Genomic DNA, 18,011 nt, shown 5'->3' on the forward strand with positions numbered 1-18,011 from the left:
TTTCATCCTGTTACACCACCAGAAGTTAAGGCTCAGTGTGCTCATCAGACAACACAGATGATGCCAGCACAAAAACTAAAAACCGGTGTGTTTTTCCATGGAAGCAATGGGTATTTTAGCTGGAATAATTCAATATAAGAACAATGTACAAGAAAGGACAATTATCTACAAGAGATCCTTAGTACTTGGAAACGTTACAACAGGATAGCGTTAATTCTTGCATTTCTTTGAAGTTTCTTGACATATTACATCCATACAAAGAGTTCATTGTGATTAAGAAAAATATCCCGATCTTAGTAAAATAAACATGCTTCCAAGTTCCATACTTGAAACTCAAATGCCACATGTGCAATAAAACTAAACTCCATTTAAGGCAAGTAATATATGTCACTTCTAAAATTTCTTAACATTAAATAGCAGTAAGGGCTCCCAAACCCCCCAAATTATCTGAAGATAAACATCATAGGCACCGTCAAAGAAAGCAGAAGCTAATCTAATTGGAATTTCACTTTCCTGATCTGAGGACAAATCCCACAGTACCTTCATATGGTATTGAAGCAGCTGACAGAATCCGTTGCTACTAGTCTAGTAAATCACGACAGACTTCCACAGCTGGAGATCAAACAAGTGATAAACAGAAAGGCACCGATCAAGTTCTCCACCATACTTGTGACCAAACAAATTGTGTTCCTTCTGGGGTGGGTAACAGCCAGAGTTAAGAGTGACGGGAGGACTCAGAGGATGTGTATTTTGTCATTTAAAGGCAGGTCCGTGTTCACTCTTAAAGCCAGCCAAACTATAACACTCAAGTCCGTGCTAAGAGGTGACTGCAGCCTGAGCTCAGGACTTCTCTTTGGGGGGAAGTATCTGAGCACCAATGGGCACATAAATGTTGGCCCAGGACGGCTTGGGGCTGAGCAGTCGGTAGCTACTCCGCTGAGCTGCTTCAAAGAACAGGGTGAGTCTGAGCTGGAGTTATGGTAAGCAGCCTCGACAAAAAAAATGCAGGTACGTGGGGCTCAGTGTGCTCTCAAGCCCGCTCTTTACCACAGGGTAAATACAGACTGTTGCCAAAGATGTTTTGCTGAGAAAACGTGCTGCATTATTTGGTATCTTCTTTTCAAAATGCAGCTCTTCAAAAATGGGGGAGGAAAAAAAAAGGCAGCGAGGACCAATCAATCAACCATCAATATCAGTGGCTACTTCTACTTGTATCTTCTATTGGAAGAGTCTTTTGCACTCACATTTCCTTAATACATAAATTAGACTAGAAAACAACAATCAAAGGGTCCAGTCAGTGACTCACACAAAAACAGTCCATTGAAGTCACTGGAGCTGCTGACTTGAGTAAGGGCTGCAAATCTGATTGCAAAAAAATTATATTTCCAATACAAAAATAGAAAACTAAATGTGTAAAAAACACTGAAAATGAACAAAAATGCATTGAATGCAAGCACAGTTGATATGAACTGGCCTTGACCTCAGCTGACCCAAATTAAACTCCAATTATTGTGGGATTAATTCTTCTGGCACGAAAAACACAGCCTGTCAACAGGAACTGAAAACATCCCATAAATCAAGAAACGTTAAAGCCTAGTTGAGGATTATGCATGAAGAGTGAGAGGATTATGATAGGAAACAGTTCTTAGCCTGATGAACAGCAAACTCAGCTTCCCAGATAAAGGAAATTGCATGTAATGCTCCCATACAGCCTAGAAGAAAATGCTGCAAGCTTTTGCTAGATGAAAAAGATATGAAAGTCAAAATCTGTGGGATGAAGCCTTCCCATGCAAAGCAAACAACTGGTGTAGATCTCTCTCTGTCCCTCTGTGTGTACGCAGCTGAAATTAATGCATTTCTTTTCTAAGTGGATTGCAGTTTGTCATATTTTTTCATTTATCTGTTTACTGTCAGTAACAGAATGCAATTTTCCACCATCTCTTTTAAGTTCTTGCTATCAGCATATCTCTTTTCAGGCTTTTTGCTTGATACTGTAGGTTATACTGTTGGTGAGGAGCTGAACAAGAGGTAAAGTTATTTAAAAAGACAGGAGATAAAGAAATGCATGCAATCTGTTGAAACTTATTGCACATGAAGGAATGCCGTCTTTCTCCAACTTAATGCGGACTACGCAACTCCTCTGTGTGCCCCAGTGGGGAAGTAACAGGGAGATGGCACATTAACATTGAAACTTCTGTGACGTGTCCATGCTCGCAGTAAAAGTTCTCCACGTCTACGATTTGCCCTCATTCATTCCAGTTCAGGAAAGCCCTTGCATATGTACTTAAGCTCTGCCGAAGTCAATGGGATTTCAGTACAAGCTTAAAGTTAACAATCTGTTGAGAGCTTTCCTGAATAGGGATCTGTGCTTATTGCACTTGGTTCAATCAACCGATGAGATTTTGGTTTCTGAGTTTTTCAGCACAAGAATAGAAAGGGTATGTTTCGTGCATTAAGATCAGTTCTTTCCAGTATTTCTAGTGTATGAAAATGTTTGGAGAGTGGTACAGAACAATTCATTCTGAAGAGACATCATTGTATATTGTACATATGCACACATACATGTCTACAGTCAGAAAAATTTTGCTCAATATTGAAGAAATATTCACCTCTGTTTGGATCAATGCTGTGGTTGACTATTTCTGTAGCACAGTGTCCAGAATAACTGAATTATCCGTGAAAGTTATACTGTCCATGTGAATGGCACACAGTCATTATGACAAGTGAGCGCTGTTCCGCACCCAGTGAAGTCCTTGTTGAGTGTACTGAACTAAATGCTCCATACTGCTGTGCAAGGTGATAGGTCCCATCAATGCATCCAAGTCGTTAAAAAAATCTACAGGGGAAAAAAGATTCGGCATCAGAAAAGTGAAGCTCTATTTGCTACTTGTCACCCTTTAATAGATTTTATTCTCTTGCAAATTGAGTCAAGCTGAACATTCCATGGGAATGAAAGTTTAGTGCTGGTGAGATTAATTTTAAAGCCCTGTGGTTCATGATGTTACAGGCTGATGCACAACAATTTTCTTTTCAAAGAACAAAACAGTGAGTTCGACTTTGCTTTTCATTAATTTCCATTGAGTCTTGATAAAGCAAACAGATGCTGGGCAAGATTTATTTTGAGAATAAGGACAACTAAATCAAAAAGGCTACTCACAAGCGCCTATCTATATATATGCTAGATATCTAAGCTACCGTGACAGACAAATAGAGGCCTGTACAACATGGTCATCACAGTCTAAAGAGTAATTTGGCTAACTAGCCACTAAGGACTAAATTCAGTTGCCTACTTAGAGGCATGTAGTGCCCATTTGAGATGCCCTCAGGCAGGTGATACATACAGCCCGGACTTGCAGATCTAACACAGGACGTGCAGGAGACTTCTGGAGTGGCAGTGTAGGTAAGGATACTTCAAATGGCATTTGGCAGCTATGGTTAGGCAACCCCTTCAGGGTGAACTGAACAGCTTTCTGAACTCTGCTGTTTGTATTGAGCAAAGCTCCATCAACTGTCATGGGAGATTAGCCCCCCAACTCACATATACACACCTACACTTCAGTGTCCTCGTTTGGATTTGAATCCTGCCCGTGCCCCTGCCTTAAACATATAAATCAGCCTTAACGCCAAGGAATACTTTATCATCAAGTCAGATGCTGAGGCACGTGCTCATGGAAACCAGCTCAGCCGAGAGAAGTTTTCTCTGAAGGGGGAGCGAGGCACCTTGTTCCCATCTGTGTCTGCTCGGATGGGGGGAAGGCTCGGGGCTGTTCACTCCTTCTGCAGAAAGGAGTTGTGCTCCTGCTTTTCGATGTGGTCAGGCTAAACGCATCCCATCCAGCTCCACGACTTTGGGGAGCAGGAAGCTGCCTTGCCTCCCACAAACTTTTCTCTCCAGAATGACACAGATGGCAGTGAATGCTACCCACAGCTATGTCTGTGACCTGTCTGTCACCAGTCCTGACCAGCCAAATAAAGAAAATAATTAGATGCTTCTGAGCGAGACAGCTATCAAAATTGCCTTTTTGGGCCGTTTTGGAACAGATTAGGAGCAGACTGAAGAAAAAATCACCTCTGCAGTCCTACTTTGCCGACAGGATTCCTATCAAAATAGTTATTTTCCTGATCAAAATCATGTGACAGTTTTCTAGAATAGTCCAGTGCCTTGACTCACTCACCTCTGTTTTCCTTGGCCAGGTTGTCAGCCATCTCCCAGTAGTCATAGCTGTGCAGGATGCTGTTGGTGATGCTGACGTGGTTGGCGGCCATCTGATGAATGCGCTGCGGGATGTTGATGATAGAAGATGGGGAAGGGGCCCCTGTGCTCCCCTGGGATCCTACAGAGCTGACTGGAGAAGGGCTAGGGGACATGGGTGATGGAGTTCCTGTGCTCCTGGAAACAGATATTAATACAGTTACTTAAAAGGGTGTTGTGATTAAAAACATGAGAGTATCAGAACATACTGCAGGTTAGAAAATATAATTTCTGACTGCCAATCTGATGTAAGTTTCTGTGTGGCCTGTGAACTTACTTTCCACTGGCACCCCAAGGAGATGGGTTCTGGGCAGCTTTTGATGAATTCTGTAAAGGAAAAAATAATTCACAATGCATATTATTTATATAAGACTATGAAATGAAGAACATTAAACAGTATAAAAGTAAAGAAATGTAAAGAAAAAAATGTGCAGATAGTCTCATGATGCAATAAACCCACTCAACCTACTCTGGTGTTGTGATGAAGCAGTGCTGCAGCACAGACTCAAGTCACAGTCTATTAAACACCCTGGGATGGGCGCTGGTTAGGAAAACATGTCAGCTGAAACGAAAACTTTTCACAGAAATCCTGGGAGTTCAGAAGAAAGTGCTGCCAGGACTCTGTGAGGTTTAGGTTGGAATTTCTTGTGATAGAGAATACCAGAAGGATTTCCTCCCATTCTTCTGCCCCCAAAGGCTAATGTCATTCTCCCAGGACCTGCGAGACTGCGCAAGTCTGCTCAGCCTGGCTGACCTCAGGGATGTGAACCTGAGGCTTCCTCAGCTCAGGTGGGTGTTTTAACCACCAGGCTCAAGAATCTCTCTCACGATTGCCTCTTGGAGCTGTTCCCTTTGGTCTGAATACGACAGCATTCACAGGGCCAGAGAGACTGCCCTTGCAGACTGGTGGTTCTTCTAGCTGAAGGGTTCCCCAGACGCCCCCCCCGAAGGAGACATTAGATCATTTAGTGTGATCTCTTGTATACCTTTAGTCATTAAGACTCTCACTGGTATAGTGTGCTTAGGCTAAAGAATTTCATTGCCTGAGGAGAAACTACCTTGTACAAGCACTACGTTTACAGAGTAGGAGAAATTCAGGTGTCTGCAATAATGGAAATTGAATAGCTAAAATGATTCTAGTACTTAATCTACAAGATCTGGTGGGAATTTACTGGCAGATTGCTGCCCATTTGACCTGTGGAAAAACTACTCTCCTTTCCCAAATGCAGTGACTAATTTAATCCTGGGCCTGCAAGAAAGAAGGATGTAAAAACCAGAAGTCTAAGAAACAAAACTTTTCTGGTCCATCCCATCCTCAGCCTCATATTCAGCAACAGCCGGTTTCTAATTCTTCAGAGGAAAGTGACCTCTTCGCACCCTTCCCTGAAACCATACATCCAGATAATTGTGTGCTGGAGAACAACCCTCCCTTCTTGACGGCCACGAGAGACCAAGTGAAGTCCTGCAGCTCAAGATCTGTTTACGGATATTGTTTAAATGCAGGGCTGCAGGTGTTGCAAGCTGCAGGAGTTACAAGCGTTACCAGCAGTACAAAAACTCTTGGTCTCCCATGGCTTAGGAAGGAAAAATGATAAACAAGGGGCTTCAGATCTTCACAGATTTCAAAGCCAGGAATAATCACCCAGGACACTCAGTCTGCAATTTCCCTTTTCCACCAATCATGGAACTTTTACCAGAAGCTAAATTACTTTTTAAATGTATTTTATTTTAGTTTACTTAAAAAGGATAGCTAGTCATACAGAAACCCTATGACACTATTTATTCTCCTTGTTCTCCTGCGTCCTGTGTCTAAGATCTGGCAGGCCTCACAGTTAGGAAAACAGATTCTGTTTCAGAGTTTTCAAGACTGGATTTTCTCAACTTCAGTGCTAGCTTTTGGATTTTGTTGGTCCAGTGCCAGCAAAACTGCATGTCACCTGGTATTATCAGCTCTGTTTCCATATACACAATGATCCCATCCTCTTTTAACCTGTTCTGAAGTAAGCTGGACACATCTCCTGAGCCTCTCTTCAAAAAGTTTGTTTTCTCATTTTTGACTGTGTCCTCTGAACTGCCTCTTGTGTTCCCACATCTTTCATGCGCACACCAACACTGGCTGTATTTTAGCAGTGATCACACCAGTGCTGTGGGTGCCCTGGCATTCTTCCTGCATTTTGACACTCGGCCTTCTACATCCCAGGTAAGTGGTACGAAAAATAAGCTTTGGAGTGTCCCGCAGGGGGTTCTTCCTTCAATGGGTTTTCTTTTTTTTTTGGCAGGAAGGGCTAAGGTATGAAAGATAAAAAATGAAAAGTTCTCATTTACCATCGTAAATAGAACCAACCTGGGAATCCTCAGCATTTGCTCCTCTTACAGAATAGTTTCTTTTTTTTTTTTTTTCCCCTTTTCTGATCTGTCTCAGAACTACTGGCCTTCATCTTTCTAGTGTAATGGAAACTGAGTACATGTTATTTACTTACAGAGTTGGAGGCAGGAAAATATGAAAATTGAAGTGGAGTCAAGGATGCTTCCGCTGTAAATGTAACCAGCCTCTGCCTTACTGTACAATTTCCCACACCTTTTTTCTCATGTTTTAGGTATATTACTCCAGCCTCCTCTCAGTTCTGCACCAGAAATGTGGGGATAAGTATTCGAAAGAGTGTAATGTTGTAAGGGACCATCTCTTATCCCACTTTGCTTACTGCTACCCATTCTCGTGGTTTCTTTATGCTCTCAAATGTGTCTGGCCCCTGAATATCTGTGACGTCTTTTTAGTTCTCTGCTGCATTAATTTTCTTTATAATGGAAAGAAAATGCTTAAAAGAAGATTTAAATAATCATTTTTTCCTTTCTAAAAGAAAAGTGTGCCTAATTTTCCCTGCAAATGTGTGTGACAAGGTTTAAAATCTTTCTTTGATTGATAATATATGTGGAAATTCTTAATGCAGTCAGCATTTCACGTCACTTGGTTTTGAAAGCTTTTAGATACCAAATATGAAATGAGTGGAGAATTGGCTTGTTTTCCACTGAAAATTATAGCAAATGGATTTTTTTTCCATTTTTACTTTCAAAGGTGAGAATATTTTCTAATGTGAAACTGCGCTATCGTATCAGCAGGAGCTCTGCAAAAAAACAAGCTCATCTTGGCTATAGCAGAGTATAAGTCCATTTTATGTTTGCTGTGAAACAGTTTCTTTCTGCTAGTAGGAGATATTTTACATGGTTGAGAGCCTGACCAGCCTGTTCTTAATGCATGTATTCTCTGAACTGATAAAGAAAAATAAAGTGCTGTAATAGGCGCATATTTCTTTCCCCTCAAATCAAGTCATTGTTAGAGAAACGTAACGTGTTGAATTATATATTGCTAAATTTTTAGAAGCAATTTCAGTGACTTCAATTTCAGTTTGACAACAATGGATCTGTCAATTTCCTTCACTGTCTTCATGTGTTCAGAATATGGTCATGAGCATTCGTGCTTTATTTGAATTTTTTTATTAACAAAATGTCAAAGGATGGATGTTTTTCATTTCAAGGTGCCTCCCTCTGCAAAAAAAACCCAGCAGATGAGCCCTGTGTTCAAAGACAAATGGCTGTTCAGGTCCCCCAGAAGAGTTTGTCTTAAAGCTTGTACTGTGTAAAGCTTGTACATATGTACTTCTATGTACATATTATTTTTTTAATTAGTAAGATGAAGGCTAGTTTTGTGTTTGGAGATGAAATGCTGGATGGACTGACTGCTAGGTGAGCTCCACCTGAAAGGTTTTGTTCCTGAGATACTTTCCAGAGAAAGTATCAAGAAATACCGTGTCAAATAAAATACATTAAAATACTTTGAATGACTTCTTGTCCTTTTCAAAATAACCAGGGTTTGGACCTGGCAGAGACTGGAAAACAGAAGCAGTAGCAGGCAAAGCGAAGCAGGAAGGGGAAGCCAGCAGTGCCGTGTCAAGTACATGGCAGGCGGTTTGGTTGCCTTCTGATGCTTTTGTAGAACTCCCACCGAAGTCAGTGTGGGCTGTTTGCCAGTTCCTTGGGTAAGAACATGTCCCACTGCACTGTCCTACCTATCAATGCTGCTAACTGGGAGCCCTGCAGCTAAGGACTGGTCTAGATCAAAGTCTTCAACTCGCAGGTAGTCTAGTGGAAAGTGTAATCCTGGAGGGGATTCTTAGAGCAAAATCTGCAAAACCTATTCACAACAGAGCTGCATAGCACTAGACACTCGACCAAGAATAATCTGAAAATACCTGTTTGTTAGTACTATAAATTTCTCATTCTTCATGAAGGGACACGGTGTGTATTTTGCAAAGAGGGGCCCTTGTGAAGACAGAACTGACTCAACTCTAGAACTGACTAGAGATCAAGTGTTGCCAGGGAAGTCTATGGTAAAACTCTACTGACTTCACGGGGGAAGCCCAGCACAGCTACTGTTTCAGTAAGATGCTGTATTTCCTATAGTGACATGCTGATCTAAAAACATATCATAAAGAATGCACCTTGAAATACTCAATAAGCGCTTTCGAATACTTGACCGCATGGTCTCTCTTGAGTCGGAACATCCTCCAGTACAGAAGGGCCAGGCAGCGGTAACTAGAACAAAAGGGAGAGCAGAAGGTAAAGCATGCCCCCTGAACAATAATCCCAATTAGTTATCTCAAATTCTCGAACTAACATGCAGTGGAAAGCTGACAGCACCTTGCTTACTGTTATTATCACCATTTGTTTACAGTAGTTCACACTTTGCCATGGATTCATGTGCAACGCTAGGTATTACAGCCAGGACAGGTCACACTGACAAATGCCACCAGTGAGGTACTAGACAAACCATACTCAGAAGGGTTTGCAGGGTTGGGTTCCCAGGCCTTGACTCCGACTTGAAGTCTGCACACTTGACCAAAGGCCTCTCCCGTGAAAAGGTCATTACAGGCCTGGAACCCAACATATGCATTTTTTTGTATTTCTTGTTGTAAATGCAAAGGCCGCCTTTTTGGGTATCTTATCCTGGGACTTTATTACAACAGTCTGGAGCCTGTATAATGAACTAGAGTCATCCTGGGTATATTTTGTGTACACCCAGTGGTCTCTTCCAGCAGCTGGAGATAGCTGGGAAACAGGGAAACCTTGGACCTGCCCAGATTTCACTGGCCAAGCTCCTCTGTGGGAAACCAGAACGGAGATTGTGTTGGAGCCTGGAGGCTATTTCTAGGCCACCTGCCTGATTTGTTCCCCAGAGGAAACCAGCAGTGGGCTGAAAAACTCAACGTGCTGTACCGGAACTGCCTGACTCCGTGCTCCTTGTTAGTCTGCAGAGACATGCACACTCTTAATGCTATGTAATTAAATGAGAGTAATAGCTATTAACTATAACTATACATCACAGTAACTGATAATCAGCATTCAGGACACACAAACTCTTTTCTTCGCTATTGGCTTTAGGTTAACTGGTCTATTTTACAAATCAAGAATCGCCGCCACCTCTTCGCAGCAAGTTTTTTGATCGGCAAGCGTGGGATTGCCCCTCGGTAACGCAGCTCTCGAAGCAAAAATCTGGTGTGTTTTGCTTTTCCTTTGGCAGCAGAGGCCTTATTTTTAAAAGCAGTATTTAGCCTCGGGGCCAACCTGAAGCACCAGAAGGTGCCGTGAGTTTGGAAGTGCAGAGCGCTCCCCCATCTCCCCGCGCCCAGGAGCTGCCCAGACCTCTCGAATTAGCGAACTGCTCTCGAAAAACCATCCCAGCCAGGGATTTCTCAGCCCGGTTGCCTCCTGTCCTGAAGGCAGAAGGTGAATTTCTGCCTTCGGCCGCTGGAGGACAGTCTCTCCTTAGGAGAAGGGGAGCCGGGTGCGCCGGCTGCCTGGCAGCCTGCCCGGCGGGCGCGGGGAGCAGCCAGGGGATGCGGTGGCCTCGCAGCCACCATCACTCTCACTCTGTCACCTTCACAGGTACAGCGCATATGCAAATGGTGTCAGCTCATCTGCTGGCTGGCAGACGGTGAGTTAGGATTGCTATTCATCGCCCAGAGAAGGCACCGTCTGCTTTCCCTCGCGCTGACCTTTCTGCTGAAACAGATGCAGCGGCTCCGTGAATTTGGATGCGGTTCCGCGCGCACCGAAGCGCTCCGGCAGTTCTCAGCAACCCTTCGTAATATGGCTTTATTTTTTTTTAACCGTTCTTTAGTCGTTTTCCCACCTAAGCCTTTTTAAAGCAATTGCCATGAATGCATTCTGTGCTCCTCGCAAAGGCACAGCAAACCAGTGACAAAGAAAGGGCATTTAAAAAAAAATTGCCTCTCTGGATATTTTGTTCTTTTTTATACAAATGATTAATTAGGACTCCTTATTTATGGAGGCTAAAGATGCATTTAATTTGGATTTTTAACAGATGGTTAATAGATGTTAAAAACACACTTGCTGATTGTAAATGTCCACTTACTGAGAATCAGTAACCATGTAATAGGTATTTTATGTATTACTACATAGATATTAAATTAAAATTTGATTTTAATAATGTTTTAGTATTTTACTAGCAATCAGCAACCATCCTATAGAATCTAAGGTGCGTGCATATATATCTAGAAATCTCAATTTAGGAGGTAATCCAAGTGGCTTAATTATCACCATCACTGTATATCCCTTCATACAATGTAAATATAATTTATGATTATTGAGCCTAAAATGTCAGCCACAAAAGAAATTACCAACCTATTGGTACAAAAGTACATCACTCATAAAAACAACAAACCATCAGGCATTTAAAAATTAATTACGCTGACGTACCATAGCTGACCTGTCACAGTCAATAAGTATAAATTGCTTATTTAGAGAGACAGAATGCAGACCTGGTACAGTGATACAAGGGCTGGACCTTCCCAGAGCAGAAAGTATTCTCTTAATTTCAACAGACAACATAATCCTATCTGGCTGCGTCCAGCATCTGATTTTCAAGAACTGGCTCACTGCAGAAAAGAAACCTTTTGAGGAAATCTTGATCTACTAACCATAATGCTGCCAGCTGTTTGTCTTCTGGCGTGGCGTTGGCGCCTGAGTGGGTTTTTAGTCTCACTGCATACCTTAAGCAAAAGGAAAAAAGCCAATGTGAGTTAACTGAGACAGCTTTATGTTACTCATCAGAGAGCTACGCTGGCCGATGTCATTTGATCTGCCCCCTTAAACATATTTGCTCAAGTTACCAGACATACATGTGCTTTTTCTGGTTGTGTTTCTGAGCTATTTTGCTATTAGCAGTGCCTCCCTGCACTCTTTAAACAGCAGTAACTCCCTTGAACATCCGTCAGTCCAGAGGGGAGCCTAGCTGGCGAGGTGATGCTGTCCTACCAAAATAACCTCCGCTCCTGTGGAGACCCAGTTACACAGAGTTCATGCAGAAAGGTTTTCACAGCCTTTGAAGGCAGACAGCCTGCCTTGAAGCTGGTGCTGCCCTCACCCTGCCAGTTCTGAGCGTGTCTACCCAGATTTGCTCCTCCAAGCAGAGCACAGCCGAGGGGGAACATGTGGCTCAGAGCTATTTTTGCTCATATGACATTACATTCAAATTCTATAAATATTAAACATCCACAGAGGTAGCACTGCTGTTTCAAGAGTGTATGTGCTATGCAATCACAAATTAGTTTCTGGAAATCTCAGCTTCCAGCTGAATACCTGAACAATGGACAAGGTTAGGACAACACACAACACTTCTGGGCTTGCTTCCAGAAAAATACCTGTTCCCCATAATTAGCTGCTTGTGTTTTTTCTTATCTTTGCTTTCAAACTTTAATCCTGATACCTGTGTAAAGATTTGGTATGAACGTTTTGTTTCAACAGGCATACCTAGTAAACCACTTATTTTTCTGAGCTGCAGCAAGTGAGACCAACAGCAATTCACACTACAACACAACCACAGCCACACACATTATTGAAAGCGATGGATCTGCAAGCAAAATTCATTTCCAGAGTTAGGACCATATAGTTACTATCATGAGAAAAGACAGGGCAGACAAATAAAGAGCTTTCTGCCTTTTGAAAAAAGAAGGGAAGAGTTGCAGAGATGGGATGTACTATTCTCTTACTGAAAAAAATATATGATTTTGTTTAATAACCTTCCAGTTAGAAAGCTGGTCTCAATCCACTGAAATGCATGAGAAGACAGCCCTAAGTGGAATAAAATGCCAATGGAATTGTTCATACGTAAGAAAATCATTGCATCAACACTAAGTCCAAAAGAATGCAATTGTTTTAGAAGCTTTGCTGCATTATGAATATGATTAAAAATTAAAACGTTTTACTGCCTATGAACTGAGTCTGTGTGGTTGACTGTCCTGAGGAATGATGCCATGGCCGCTGACGGTGCAGCTTTCTCTGCCAGTGTGGCTGGGCTCGCTCTCTTGTGGAGAAAGTCACTCAGCTGCTGGGATGATTTTGACCTTTGTGTTCTCTACCGTCAACAACGTTAACTATTAGTACCAACTATAAAGGAGGAAAGGACTTAAGAGGCAAACTTTCTTCATAGGGACTGAGGGTGGGACTGAATTCTAGACTGTCCTGTTTGGAGAGCCATGAAAGGGACTAAATGTAGGGGCCTGCTTTAGTGTGAGCTGGACTGCTTTTGGGACTCCACTGGCTACGGTAGGAGCATACACACCAAATGGACCTTGAGTGTCCATTTTTCTATCACTGTTCACATCTTCGTTCAGGTAACCATTAAACTGCAGTCTTAAACACATAGCAGCATTTTGCAAACTACCGCCCCATGAGAATGTTTTGGTATTATGTATTGTTATTTGTCCCTTTTGAGTAGCACGGGACTTATACCATGAAACTCTTGAAGTAATTTCAACTCAAGTAATATGAAAATCTTTGGAGGTTTTTTTTGCATTCTACACAGTTTCCTGTAGATTTCCATAGAAATCACCGATAATACATACATATTACATATGACTGACCAGGCACTTGGGAGGACTTCACTCTTCCCCTTTTACTGTATCTAGGGAATTACGTGATAACGTAGATGAGCATGTTTGCACGAACAGAATAACCCCTGAGGTCATCTCCTCCCTTCCTACCTGATGAGTTCAACTGTTTCTGAATACATTGTATAAGGGGATTTAGATTCCATTGGGCCTTGTTCCATTGCATTTCCACACTCAATAAACGATAGTGCTGCTTCTGCATAATTCAGTGCCTTTCCAAACTTTTCCACCTAGAGGGAAAAAATAAGGACACAGAGAAATAGTGTAATCATCAAGATATGGTTACATTTGATGGGATTTTCTCAACATCAGTTGTAAACTTGATGCAAGGTGGTATATCTTCAGTTCCACAAATTTTCCTACAAGAAAGCTAAAACCCATCAAACCCTGTGCATCAGTGAAAATCATAAGATACAGAAAGTAGAACTGAAAAAGGCTACAAGATGTTATTTGGTCCACACTCTTGTGTCCAAAGAAGGATCAGCTCTAGGACATTCCTGACACATCTTTGTCAAAGCTCTTCAGTGCTGGAAATTCCACAGACTCATCAGACCTTTTGTTCCAGCTTTCATTAAAAAGAGTTTCACATATGTTTGCAAATGTAGTTTTTCATCACTCAACAAAGAAAGGTAATGATTATAATGAACTAAGAGAATCAGAAATAATACTTTGAGTACTAACTCTCTTATTCAAAGGCTCATCTCTGTTCTCATGTCTTCTTTATCCTCACCATTTTCAGCACTTGCTTGACCACACTATCCTCTTGTCAGGAATTTGCTTCCTATATCCTCCTCCTCTTTCAGGGACTGCTCTGCTCCCTCAGCTTCTCCTGCCATCCTGCTTCCTTGCCCCATTTCTTCTCCTATTTTCAGTATTTCTTTGACTCTCTGTGTGTGTATTTGTGTACTTATACAGACATATGTACATATATGTCCTCAACAACAGTGTATATGCAAATGTGCATATAATGTTCATATGTGTACACTTACATACCACTTATCTGCTCTCAGAATTTAATTTTTGATGTGGATAGAGATGAATCATACTAATACCTCTCTGTCCTGACTTCTCTTTCCTTCAGTCAGAACTCCTGCGGTACATAAAGCCCATTAATGGACTGGATGCATTTGGTTGAAATCTGATGCACACAGTGAAAGGTTAATGGACCTTATTCTTTTCCAAGGGATAAAGATTTTAAATAGTAACTTTGGAATGGCACACTGGCTTCAATCTATTTTAGGTTCTTATATGACTCCCATTGCGATCATACCAGAGAACTTCACAAACTTTTTATTATATTTCTCTCCCCGACGCTCTTGTGCGGGTGGAAGTGCTATTATTCCAATTTCACAGATGGGGGACTAAGGAGCAGAGAGACTTTGAGTAATTTTCAGACTGCTCACTCTAAGTGCCTGTGTTAGGTATTGCAGTACCAAAGTAGGAGGTATCCAGCCCAGCAAGGTGGTTCAAAGTGCCTGGAGGCACTTTGGCAATATGGCAATTCCTCCAGGATCCCTACACAGTGAGTGAGGGAGAGGAAGTACCTGCAAAGAGTGATTCACAAGGGGTAAGTAAGTAAGGTGCTGGTCCGCTGTGTACGGAAGCTGCATGTGAAGGATGTTTCAATCACCTAACACTGATGGGAGGCTATTTAAACTGTGCCTAAGTGACTCTCCTGCAGGAAGCTTGTGGCAGAGCAGAGAATAATGCTTGCACCTCCTGTTTCTGGGAGGCTACCATAAAAACATTTCTCTTCAGGCTAAGAATTTCCTTTGCATATTAAGTGATTTTTTCCATTCTGTTTAAAGCAACACACTAAAATGCACCATTTGTACTTCTCCACAATATTTTCTGATTTAAGACTCACTTTAGAGTAATATGGAACTGAATAAACCATGGAAATTTGCGCTAATAAACTCAGGCAGAGTGTAAAACTCGGTGTTAGTGTCCTAAATTAAGGGCCTGCTTCTGCTTCCTTGGCCTTTTTACATTCTGCACAGCTGAGAAAAAGTGGTGAAGAAACGGAGGCTCTGCGCTGCCTTTCTTCTTTCCTGCTGCTGTTACAACAAAGTGTCTGACAGAGCAAGAAGGACTGCAGCTACTCCCACCTGCAAGACAGCGATATTAATGCAGGGTCCCACCCCACGTATTGCGCCTGCCACCTCAGCGGCCTAATGTTTTTAAGGCTGTACTGGCTTATTCATAGCGCCGGACAAACGTAGCCTTGGAGAAAGCTGAGAGACGGCTAAGCAGAGCTCTCCTGGAGCACTGCGTACTTAGTTGCACCTTTTGTTTGGAAGGACAAGCATCTCTTTAGTGCTCCATATAACCTCAGAATCCCCTTTTTCAAGAGGGTCTTACTGGCTACATTTTTAGACCAGTCACAGCCAGGGCCAAGAATCTGTTTGTTGCAACAGTCCTTTATGTGCAAGGTGTTCCTCTAGAGTTACACAGATTCCTTGTGTGCTTCTGATTATGTTAGGAGAGGTCTGCTATGAAACCAGGATTCTTTTGGCACTGAAGAGCCAAAGCTCTTAAAAAAAAGTACAAATACCTCAGCCAACAGACCAAATTTGGGGATACAATTATAGGAACTAGCCAGCTAGTTAAACAGAGGAGATAGGTATGTGGATCCCTTACACAGCCTCCATTACTATAGTTACTAATTAAAGCAAAGGAATAAATGGAAAGTTTTATTTATCCAGGCCTTTATCTCAGTAAGTCATTATTTGTTAAGTCCTAGTTTATTGGGCTATGAACATTTGATTATATAAACATTTCTTAATTTAACAAGCCTAGCCATCCTTATAATAGATTTTATAATTACCCTAGCAATACTGCACTGATGAAGAAACTGCATTACAAAAATAATTTGAAGCAACATAACTGGAAAGAAAATGTTCTCACCATTGCATCTGCTTTATGCTTCTTCCGTTTAGCTTCTTGCATAAAGTAATCTGCATTCCGTGGCCTACCAGGGGAAAATAAGAAGGCATTTTATTATTTTCTGAAGTGCAGAAGATTTTCAAGTTATTCTTCTCTTATTTTAAACCTGATTTGCAAACATTTTTTATGAAGAAAATACACTTATCATGTAACCATGCATCTTCTATTTCCAAATTGCTGCCTGTGGAGACAATAGCATTTATGGCTGTTCTCATTCTTTAGAAGTCAGTGATTCAAAGCAAAAAAAAAAAACTAATAAAATGCGTTTTTATGGATTATATAAACTGCTTCCCAAATTAGTGCAGTTTTGATCTGCAAAACGGATGCAAGCGTTAAGTGGAACAAGTTATTCCATCTTCTCCTCTCCCTGGTGCTTGCTTACCTCTTTTTCTACTCCTCCCTGTACACTGTCATTTGCCTTGGCTTCTCCCTCCTCTCAAAACAAATGTGTGTTTAATCTCTCCACTTCGAAAACACAAATCGAACCTGCTTGCCTCCACAACTACCATCTCACCCCCCTTCTCCCTCTTATCTGTAAGCATGCTGAGAGTGCCGTTTACTTTTGCTGCCTGGAGTTCATCTCCGACTCGGTGCTGGGCCGCCTGCTACAATTCCACTGGCGTCGCTCGTGCCAATTTCTCCATTGATTTCTCCTCAAACAGATCTCAGAGACTCCACCCCTTCCTTAACCTACCTGACCTACTGACCGCAGGGCACAAATTCAACTGCTGTTCCTGTGCTGAATTTCACAAGCCCGTTTCTGATCCAGACTTATTCACTTCCATTCAAACTGAAAACACAAACTGATGTCTCCTTGGCAATGTCTGGTCACCACCTCAGTGAGCTCCTCATGGCTGAAGCAAATTTCTTATCTCCTCCCACAAGTTCTCCCTATTGCATCTTTCTCAGTCACTGCAGAGAATAGCCATTTGCCATGTCATTTAAGGCCATAACCTTGCATCTTCAGTTGTTGCCTCTCATAAAAGCCTTCACATTTTCTGACCCTGCAGATTCTTCCAGTCTCATATGCGTGGGAGGTGGCCTTCTTCTTTCTCTACTCAGCTAAAACATGTCCTGGTTCTTCTCAGCTCATACTATGGTTACTCCCATATCCTCGTCTCTCTCAGAGAAGGAAGTTTTGCCTTGCAAAATAGTATTCTTAGTATTGGTTACAGTGTCATCCTTTTGCCCTTATCGAATGAAAATGAGACATTCTTGAGTGGTCAGAGTATGAATTCTGATATTTTTACCATTCATGCTTTTAAGTGCCTGGTGTTGTAAATGATATGGTATTATTGCCACTCAGCAATCTGTTACAGGTTAACCCCAGCCGGCAGCTCAGCCCCACCCAGCCGCTCGCTCACTCCCCTCAGCAGGATGGGGGAGAGAATCGGAAAGGTAAAAGTGAGAAAACTCGTGGGCTGAAATAAAGACAGACTAATAGGTAAAGCAAAGCAGAATAAGGAATTCATTCACTGCTTCCCATGGGCAGGCAGGTGTTCAGCCATCTCCAGGAAAGCAGGGCTCCATCACGCTTAATGGTGACTTGGGAAGACAAACACCATCACTCCGAACATCCCCCCTTTCTCCTTCCCCCAGCTTTATATGCTGAGCATGACGTCATATGGTGTGGAATACCCCTTTGGTCAGTTGGGGTCAGCTGTCCCGGCTGTGTCCCCTCCCAACTTCTTGCGCACCCCCAGCCCACTCGCTGGTGGGGTCGGGTGGGAAACAGAAAAGGCTTTGAGGCTGTGTGAGCACTGCTCAGCAATAGCTAAAACATCCCTGTGTCATCAACACTGTTTTGGTCACAAATCCAAAACACAGAACCATACAAGCAGCTATGA

The 18,011-nt window shown here is 42.2% G+C and overlaps 1 protein-coding gene across 1 annotated transcript in view; it reads right to left on the minus strand.

Annotated features, from left to right (window-relative positions):
* Positions 1–2,714: 2,714 nt before the first annotated feature.
* AFF3 (ALF transcription elongation factor 3) overlaps positions 2,715–18,011 on the minus strand; it is a 328,116-nt gene continuing 312,819 nt past the window's right edge. Inside the window, exons 15-21 of the mRNA XM_075135785.1 lie at positions 16,126–16,189; positions 13,312–13,448; positions 11,248–11,319; positions 8,749–8,842; positions 4,530–4,579; positions 4,176–4,390; positions 2,715–2,836 (exon numbers count right to left, since the gene is read on the minus strand). Of these exons, the coding sequence (XP_074991886.1) occupies positions 2,715–2,836; positions 4,176–4,390; positions 4,530–4,579; positions 8,749–8,842; positions 11,248–11,319; positions 13,312–13,448; positions 16,126–16,189 (754 nt within the window). The remainder of the gene's footprint in view (positions 2,837–4,175; positions 4,391–4,529; positions 4,580–8,748; positions 8,843–11,247; positions 11,320–13,311; positions 13,449–16,125; positions 16,190–18,011) is intronic.

The sequence above is a fragment of the Calonectris borealis genome, chromosome 1 (assembly GCF_964195595.1).
Source record: "Calonectris borealis chromosome 1, bCalBor7.hap1.2, whole genome shotgun sequence".
Lineage (NCBI taxonomy): Eukaryota > Metazoa > Chordata > Aves > Procellariiformes > Procellariidae > Calonectris > Calonectris borealis.